Source organism: Cyanistes caeruleus, unplaced genomic scaffold (assembly GCF_971803275.1).
Source record: "Cyanistes caeruleus unplaced genomic scaffold, bCyaCae1.hap1.1 HAP1_SCAFFOLD_91, whole genome shotgun sequence".
Taxonomy (NCBI): domain Eukaryota; kingdom Metazoa; phylum Chordata; class Aves; order Passeriformes; family Paridae; genus Cyanistes; species Cyanistes caeruleus.
In genome coordinates, this window is record NW_028255895.1 from 1641072 (window position 1) to 1649707 (window position 8636).

General features: G+C 63.3%; 2 protein-coding genes across 2 annotated transcripts; both read left to right on the forward strand.

The window, feature by feature from the left end:
* Nucleotides 1–293: 293 nt before the first annotated feature.
* Nucleotides 294–4062, forward strand: LOC147646599 (uncharacterized). Its single transcript, XM_086873248.1, has 9 exons — nucleotides 294–1100; nucleotides 1229–1279; nucleotides 1484–2022; nucleotides 2122–2280; nucleotides 2550–2614; nucleotides 2724–2873; nucleotides 3063–3211; nucleotides 3516–3663; nucleotides 3847–4062. The coding sequence occupies exons 1-3, from the start codon at nucleotides 531–533 to the stop codon at nucleotides 1940–1942; spliced, it is 1080 nt and encodes a 359-aa protein (XP_086729374.1). The 5' UTR covers nucleotides 294–530; the 3' UTR covers nucleotides 1943–2022; nucleotides 2122–2280; nucleotides 2550–2614; nucleotides 2724–2873; nucleotides 3063–3211; nucleotides 3516–3663; nucleotides 3847–4062.
* LOC147646600 (uncharacterized) lies at nucleotides 3847–6966 on the forward strand. Its single transcript, XM_086873249.1, has 9 exons — nucleotides 3847–4176; nucleotides 4349–4486; nucleotides 4700–4876; nucleotides 5013–5168; nucleotides 5327–5428; nucleotides 5799–5901; nucleotides 6182–6238; nucleotides 6529–6736; nucleotides 6856–6966. Exons 1-8 carry the CDS (start codon nucleotides 4066–4068, stop codon nucleotides 6726–6728), a joined length of 1044 nt encoding a protein of 347 aa, XP_086729375.1. The 5' UTR covers nucleotides 3847–4065; the 3' UTR covers nucleotides 6729–6736; nucleotides 6856–6966.
* The last annotated feature ends 1670 nt before the right edge of the window (nucleotides 6967–8636 follow it).

An 8636-nucleotide genomic window follows, 5' to 3' on the forward strand; every position in this document is an offset into this window, starting at 1 on the left:
TTTACTTGGAAAGCAATGCTGGAGACACAAGTGCAGTGCTTGGCTCAGGTACAAATTCTGCATTCAGGGAATGTGCTCAGACAGTGTTTGACGCTCAGCAGGGACAAGGTACAGCAGCAGCCAAGGGCATTGCTGTGTCCCTGTGCAGGAGTCCAGACTCTGGCTCTTGGCTCACCAGGGCAAAGTTCCCGTGTTTGGCCAGGCTCAGGGGCTGCCCGGGGAGCGCGGGGCTCTGCGCGGGGCCGAGCAGGCAACGGACAAACGGACACGGGGACAAACGGCCCCGGTGCTTCAGTTGCAGCGGCAGCAGCGGCAGCAGCGGCAGCAGCGGCAGCAGCGGCAGCAGCGGCAGCAGCGGCAGCAGCGGCAGCCGCGGCAGCCGCGGCAGCAGCGGCAGCCGCGGCAAGAAGAGAATTTAGCAATTTTCTGTCTCTCCTCTCCCTCTCCCGCAGTCCCGCATCCTCTCCTGGTCTCCCTTTCCTGGTGCCCCCTCCTCTCCAAGCCTCCCTCTCCCCGTGCCCGGCTGGGCCATGCCCCCAGCCCGCCCCCGGCCCCAGGTGGGGCTGCCCCGTCCCCGTCCCCGTCCCCATCCCTGCCCGTCCCACGGAGGTCTCCTCTTTGCCTGGCTCTGGCTGTGCTGGGCGGGCATCAGTGCCTGGGGCTGGGGCGGCATTGCCACCCTTTGGCTCCGCCTGCCCTGCCCTCGGCCCCAGCCCCGATGCAGGCTCCGGTTCCGGTTCTGGTTCGGGCCCCGGCCCCGGCTCCTCCCGGGGCCCGCGGAGGACACAGGCGGCGCGGCCGCTGTCGCCGCCTCCGCTGCGGCTTCCCCGGTTCGAGCTCCGCCGCTCAGCGGTGCAGCCGCCGGTCCCGAGCCGCCGCTGTCGCGTTCCAATGAGGGAACGCCTGCGGATGCCCGGCCCGGGGAGGTCGGGGAGCGCTCGGGGGCCGTTCCTGGCCCCGAGCCGAGCGCTGACAGCAGCGTCTCTTCCCCAGGGAAGGCGCAGCAGGCCCTGCAGCAGCGCTACAGGATCGACTCGCTGCTGGGCCGCGGTGGCTTCGGCAGAGTTTTCACGGCCACGAGGCTCTCGGACGAACTCCCGGTGAGCGGTGGGGCCGGTGGCGGGCCGAGGAGGAGGAGAGGGCAGACGAGGAGGAGGGAGCAGAGGAGTAGGATGGAGCTGGATGTGGTGGGCGGCGAGCTGAATCCGCTGTTCCCTTTGGCTTGCAGGTGGCCATCAAAAAGGTGCCACGGAACCGCGTCCGGCACTGGGGCGAGCTGGTGAGTGAGCGGGGCCAGCGGCAGAAGCCGGGGAGTGCCAGGCGGGGATGAGCTGGGGCCTGGAAGGGTGGGAGCTGCTAGGACACCTGGAGGGAGAGCGGGCGTGGGGCCAGCGGAGGGCGCAGAGCATCCCGGGCTGGCTGAGGGCTTCCCGAGCTCTAGCACGGCCTCAGCCCCACTGACGGCACCGTGCTCCTCCCGCAGCCCGACGGCACCAGCGCACCTCTGGAGATCGTGCTGCTGCACAAGGTGTCCACAGGCTTCCCCGGTGTGGTGCTGCTGCTGGAGTGGTTTGAGCTCCCCAACGCCATCGTGATGGTGCTGGAGCGCCCGGAGCGGTGTCAGGACCTGCAACATTTCATTCCTGCACGGAGGTTCCTGTCTGAGGCATCTAAAATCCCTGCAGTCTCTGCCCCTGAGGCCAGACCACAATCCGTGACCAGGAGCCTCCTGTCCTTGTGGAAGGAGCCCTCAAGACCCAAGTGCAGGACTCGCTGTCTTGCAGTCTTGCCAGGACTTGAGTCTTGCAGGTGCCTTCCAGGCACGACTGCAGGACTTGCTGACTCCGAGCTTTTCCGAGCCATCTCTCCTGAAAGTAGCCATAAATCCAGTCACTGCCATGGAGCAGCGACCCCCAAGAGTGCCCAAGTTGGCCTGGCTTGAGGAGGAGGAAGAAGGCGGCTGTGGAGCTGTCCTGGCACAGGAGTCTGAAGAGGTGCAGGAGTTCCAGGCACCACAGGAGGGTGAGTTGCAGAGCTCGGCCTTAGGGCTAGTGCCTGTTGCCAGCTTGGCCCCATCCCATTACATGCCATGCCATCCCCTGGTGCTGTTCCTATGGAAAGGATGGGAGAGTCTGGAAGAAGATATGGAACAGCGACCCCCAAGAGTGCCCAAACTGACCTGGGTGGAGGAGGAGGAGGAGGAGGTCGAGGAAGAAGGTCCTGGAGCTGCCCCAGCACCAGAGACCGAAGAGGTGCAGCAGTTGCAGCCGCTGGAGGAGGGTGAGTGGCAGAGCTGGGCCACAGGGCTGGTGCCTGCGGCCATCTTGGCCCCATCCCATCCCATTGCATCCCATCTCATCCCATCCCACACTGTCCTGTGGACACACACCCATGGACAGCACAAAAAAGGGGCTGGGGCTGCCCCCGCAGCAGTGGCCGTGCTGCATCCCCTGGGGCATCCCGGGACTGCCCCTGCCTGGGGAACGCAGGGCTGGGCTGTGCTCTCCGGCCTCTCCCGCAGCCCCTCAGCTCTGGCTGCTCTTTGCCAGATGCAGCCATGGACGGCACACAAGAGCAGGACACCGCCCGTGGCCGCTTCCGCAGAGCAGCGCAGGTACCTGCAGCCATCCCCACCTGCGCTGGGCCTGCTGGCACTGCTCAGCCCAGCACCGCACTTGGAGCACTCCATGCAACTTCCCTGCCTTCCTGCCCTTCTCCTACAGTTTCTTTACCAATACATCACCAGAATTGGCTAGGAAGACACCAGTCCCATGGACACTGAGGTCAAGGCATCCTCAGAGGTCTTGGCAGAACAGAGCAGCACTGCCCAGCTGGATCTGCTTGTAGAGACGGCTCTTTTCAATCAAGAGCAAGTAAGCAGCCTGTGGCCAGCCTTTGATCCTCCAGCAATTGCTTGGCTTTCCCAAGCCACGCCTGCTGCTCACTTGAAGCTTTTGAGGCCATGGCAGTGGGCTGGAAGAGAAGCACTTGTCTGGGGAAGAAGCTGGGCACATTGCTGACTCCCTCTGCTAGCATTCCAAGTCTCCCTGTGCCTTCTCCAGGTGCCCGGCGTGGTGAGGTACATCCACCAGTGGCTCATGGCCAATGAGGCTGCTGAGCACAGGATGGACTGGGCCCTGATGCAAGTGGCCGAGGCAGAGCCCGATGATGTGGCCATCACTCTCCTGCGGGTGGCCCCAACGTGTGACAGGTATGGGGCCCAGCTGCCCCGAGGCCTCAGGGCTCCCCAGCCCATCACCCTGTACAGCCCGGCCCAGGGCAGTGAGCAACACAGACTTCCAGGGCCCTCTGGCTGCTCCCTTTGCCAGCCCTGCTACAAAGTCAGCCCCTGAGCCTGCTGCCGTGCTGCCAGCCTGCCCCTCAGGGGCCTGTCCCCACAGGGCTGGGCTGCCTGGCTGCTGCTGCCGCTCAGGGCCAGTGGGCACAGGCAGAGCTGGCGGCCAGCTCAGCTCCCCGCTGCTGCCCAGCCCACGGTGCTGTGTCTGACCCCGCAGAGCTGCTATGGCCATGTGGACGACCATCTTGCTCTCGCCCTGGATTTCAGAGGAAGTGACACCGCTCCTCATCAATGTGGTGGGGAGCTGGCCGCAGAAAAATCTGGGCACCTCTGATGGGGACAAGACGGCTGTCTTTTCCCTGACTGTGAGTTTCTGGAGCTGGCCTTTGCTCACTGCAAGGCCGGCCGCCTCTCCAGCAGCTCTGTTGCCTCCTTCCCCCACTGCATCTCCCTGCTTCAGGCACTGGCCACAAACCTGGCCTAGGGGCAGCTTCAGGGCCACCAGGCCCGCTGCTCCCAGCGTCACCTGGGCTTTGCTGTGCACACAGGTTTGCAGTGCAGACCCTGAAGGCCCTGCTCTGCAGTCTCCACTTGGAGCATGTGGTGGTGGCAATGGTACGCAAGTGTGGCTGTGGCAGCCACATCTCACGGGCGCACATCCCCTCACAGAGTGCTGGGGCAATAGGACAACTGTGTCAGTCAGTCCTGGGAGAGGTTTTTCGCACCCTTGCTGAGACTCTTTCTGACATTTTCCGCCTTCCAAGGTAATGCGCCATGCATCCGTCCACTTGTGCAAAAGCATCTTAAGCTACCTGCTTGAGGTGCTCAGCAAACCGTTGCCACACTGGGATGTCTCTGCCATGGCATTCCTTGTGGAGGTGAGCCTGATGGCCAGCACTACCTCGCTCAGCTCCCTGCCAGCCCTGTCCCCTGGCATAGCCACAGCTGCCTGGGATGCCACCCGCGCCCTGTGCTGCTGCCTGGGCCCAGCCCTGCGCACTTCCAGGCTCATGCCGGCCAGCTCCCCTCTCACTGCCCTGTGCCTTTCAGCTCCTAGATTGCCTGGACTTGAGTGACTGTGGTGACAGCCTAATGGAGATCTTGTATAAGAACTTGTGGTACAACTCCACAGAGATGCATCACCAGGTGCTCAGGGCTCTCCTCCTGCTAAAGGACCGTCCCTCCATGGTGAGAAGGGGGCAGCAGCTGAAGCCGTGTGGGCAGCATGAGGCTGGGCAATGCTGTCACTTGGCCTTGGCTGGCCTTTGCCTTGGGCGCTGAGGCAGCTGCTCCCAGATCTCCTGCCTCCTGCTTCAGCTGCCCGAGTGCTTTGGGACAGCCCTTTGGCCTCTGGGCCCTGCGGCAGCTGCCCAGGCTTTCACACATTTGTGTTCTGCACAGGCCGAAAGAATTCAGAGCCTGACAGGAAGACTAGTGCACCTCCTGTGGGACTTGGACAGTGACGTGGCCAGGATGAGCATTGCTCTCCTGAGCTATATTTTCACGGATGAAGACACCCCAATATCCTGGCGCAGGGCCCTGCAGCTGGCTGAGCCGCTCCTGAAACTCCTGGACAATGTAAGGCTCTGTGCCCCAGCCACGGCCACTGCCTGCTGCCCGGACACTTTGTGCCCCGTGCATTTGCAGGCCTGCGCCAATGTGGGCCACAAGAAGCCAATGATGAGGTCATTTTTCCTTCCTTCCTTTCATACAGCCCCATAGCCAGGTGCAGCTGCTCTCCATGTCTCTCCTTCAAAGAGTGATGTCTTCGGCAGAAGAAGAAGGAAGAAAGCCCCTGAAGGAACGAGCGTACCAGAGCCTGCTCCCACTCTTTTTCCACTGCCAAGATGAGAATCGGCATGTGGCAGAGGTGAGGACTCCTGGGCTGCTGCTGCGCCTTGGCAGGGGGCTCAGCTGCCTCCTGCCCTGACGCAGGCTTGCAGGCTGCAGCCTCCTCCAGCCCTTGGCACTGGGACACTCCTGTGCCCTGCCTTGTGGGGCCATTTGCGGCTCTCTGCTGCTCCCCAGGCCTCTCGGACAACGCTCCTTCGCGCGGCTGACTTCCTGAAGAGGCCAGACCTGGAGAAAGCTGTGAGGAAGGAGAAGCTGTGGAAGTTTGCCAAGCTCGTGGTAAGGACAGCCTGGAAGTCCCAGCCTCAAGCTACAGAAGCCCCCTGGCCACGGTGCTCGGTGTGTGGGGCTGGCAGCTGTGCCCCTGCCCACTGCTGCAGCCGGGGGCCGCACGGCTTCTTCTCCAGCCCCCTGTGGCCCCGAGCCGGGTGCCGATGGAGCCCCGGCCCAGCGGGGCTGCGGGCCGGGCCGGCACCGCGGCTCCCCGGGCAGCAGCCGGCCCTCTGCCCCCTCCAGAGCCCGGCGCCAGCGGCTGCTGGCCGGGCCTCAGGGCTGGCCGGGCACGGGAGGGCGCGACTGGCCGCAGGCTGCAGCGCCCGGCCGAGGGGCAGAGCCCGCGCCAACCCTTCCCTCCTGCCGCTCTCTCCAGTTGGCAGACCACAGGATCCCCTTGGCCGAGCACCTGCGCCGGGCCCTGCAGTACCTGCAGGACCCACAGGAGACCCTGCGAGCGGCGGCCATCAGGGTCATCGGTGAGTCCCGAGCCCGGGCTCCCTCCCCGCCCCGCCGCAGCTCGGCCCCGGCCCCGGCTGCTGCCCCGGCAGCGGCACCCGGGCCCGGCGCCCTGGAGCCCCGGCTGCCATCGGGGCTGCTGCTGCCGGCCTCTGGCAGCCGTGCCCTTGGGCTGGGTCAGGATGCGGCAAGGGCCCGGGCTGAGCCCTGCCGGGGCAGGAGGCCCTGTGGCCACAGGGCTGGCAGCGCCGCTGGCAGGGAGCTGTGCTGCTGGGACCCTGACAGGCTCTGTGTTCTCAGGGATGGCCGGGGAGCAGCTGAGGGGGCAGCAGGCAGAGCTCCAGGTTTTGTGCAGAGGTGAGCCAGGACAGCGGGCTGACAGTGGTGGCTGTCGGGGGCAGCTGCAAGCCCTGGCCAGGCTGTGGAGGGCTCTGCTCCCTGTGCCGATGAGGGGCGGCGTGGGCAGAGCACAGTGAGATTTCAGGGCCACGTGGGGCATTTGTGGCCAGCAGCTTTGGGCTGACCCCCTTGGTCCCTGCTCCCTCCTGGCCAAGGCAAGAGCCGGCTGGCATGGCCCTGGCAGGGGGCTCTCGCTGCGCCCCCACAGCTCTGGGATCTGACCCTCGCTCTGTTTGTCTCTCTTGCAGCCCTCGAACGCCTGACGGAGGACAGAAGCGGTGCCGTGTCAGACCTGGCACTTGAAACGCTGTATGTCCTCCGGGCCATCCAGACTGCCCGTTACTCCATTCTCCAGAGGATGGAAGACCAAATCCTCAGGGCATGGAGGACACGGCCTCGTCTGTCGGGCCTGGGCTGGCTGCGCTGCTGGAGGTGTACTAAGAGCTGACCTGAGAGGCTCTGTCTTCTGGGGCCACATGGGCCAGCCAGGATTTTTTATTTCATAAGGGTTGTTCTTTTCCTTTTTTCTCTTCTTTTTACTATGTAAATAATGTAGGATATGTTAGGGCTGAGAGGCTCTGTCTTCTGGGGCCACATGGGCCATCTGTTAGTTTTTGTTTCATAGAGATTGTTCTTTGTTTCGTTTCCATCTAGTATGTAAATAATATAGGATATGTTATAAACCACAAGAGTCCCAAGACCTTTCTTTTGCTGCCCAGGGTGTGCGGGGCATAGGGGAAGAGAGGAAAAAGGGTTCTTGTGTTCAGCAACCTGCCGGGGCATGCAGTGGTGCAGGGGAAATGGCCAGAAGCCCCTTGGCCTTTGGTGGTTGTGCTGAAGCCACAAGCCCTGTGGCAGGCAGGAAGCGCCATCTGTGTCCTGCTGCCCGTGTGTTGGTGCCGTGATGGCTGAGGAGCTGCTGGAGCTCCTGTGGGGCTGCGGCGCTGCTTCCGGGCCAGGCTGGGGGAGCCCCTGAGGGCACGGGGTGCTGGGAGGCCTTGAAGGGATGAGGGGCTGCGGAGGCCCAGATGGGACAAGGCAGTGGGAAGGCACGAGGGGCATGTGTGAGGGAGTGAGTGGCAGGAGGTTCCAAGGGGACAGAAGGCCCTGGAGGAGCTGGGGTGGTGGGAAGCCCTGAGGAATCAGATGTCAGAGGCCATAAGCAGCCCCCGGGCAGCCGCCTGGTCCCTGACACCCGGCTGCTCCGGTGCTGCCCCAAAATGTCCCCCAGGCCTGCAGCAGAAGGCCTGGAGGCTGGGACACCACCCCAGCGGGAGGGTGGGGACAGCCCGAGGTGCCCAGGCTGGGCTGGCTGGGGACATGGAGGGCAGGGGGGTGCTGCCAGGCCACGGCCACTGGGTGCCTCCAGGAAGGGGCAGTGGGCAGAGGCAGGGCTAACGGCCAGCCCGGGCCCTCGCAGCTGCCCAGGCCACACTGCTGTGACTGAGGCCCCCCTGACACAGAGCTCGGGGCCCACAGAGCTGCTGCCACCATGGGGAGGGTGGCGATGTCTCCTCCGGCAGGGCTGCCCAGTGGCTGCTGCCCAAGCGGCTCTGGAGCCCACAGAAACAGCAGCAGAGTGTGTCCAGGAACAGCAGCAGCCCCAACGTCGGCACCTGCGCACTGAGGCGTCCGCAGCAGCCGGGTGCCAAACAGGGGGAGGCTTTGGGCACAATTGCCTTTGCTTTGGCAAAAGGCTTCAGCAGAGTTGGCTACAATGGCTTTCTCTTCACTTGCAGCCTTACAGCAACGCTTGCCAGCTTCAGCTGCAGCCTGTGCCCGTGACTGACTTGGATGGCCGTGCTTGAGGGCGAGCTCGCCTTCCACACTCAGGTGTCCCAAGGCAGAGGCACTGGCACCATCCTGAGTGAGAGAGAGAGAGAGAGAGAGAGAGAGAGAGTCTGATGGGGCAGCTGCCCTCCCTCTCATCTGTCCAGGCACCTTAAAGACACATGAAACCAAATCCTGGACTTGCTTGGAACAAAGGAAGAAGCAGCATGTGCTGAAAAAAAGCAGGGACTTACACGGCTCAGTTTTGCTCTCCACTTGGGCAATCCCAGAATCCCTGAGCACTTGGTGTTGCAAAGTATCATCAACATCATCCAGTCTCCAAGCACCCTGCCATGGGCACAGGTGGTGTGCAGGCACAGCTGTCACTAGAATTGGGAGAACACTTTTCCATGTTGACCTTTTCCTCTCCTGGAATTTAAGCAAAGATGAAAAAATCATCTGGTGAATGACAGGTGAATAGTGTAGCTCACAGAACTAGGAGTAGGAGTCTCCAGTGGCCCATGGTGTGTCCATTCAACCATTGTTAGATTGTCCAGTTGGAGCTCAGCGCGGTGCAGCCCGGGCA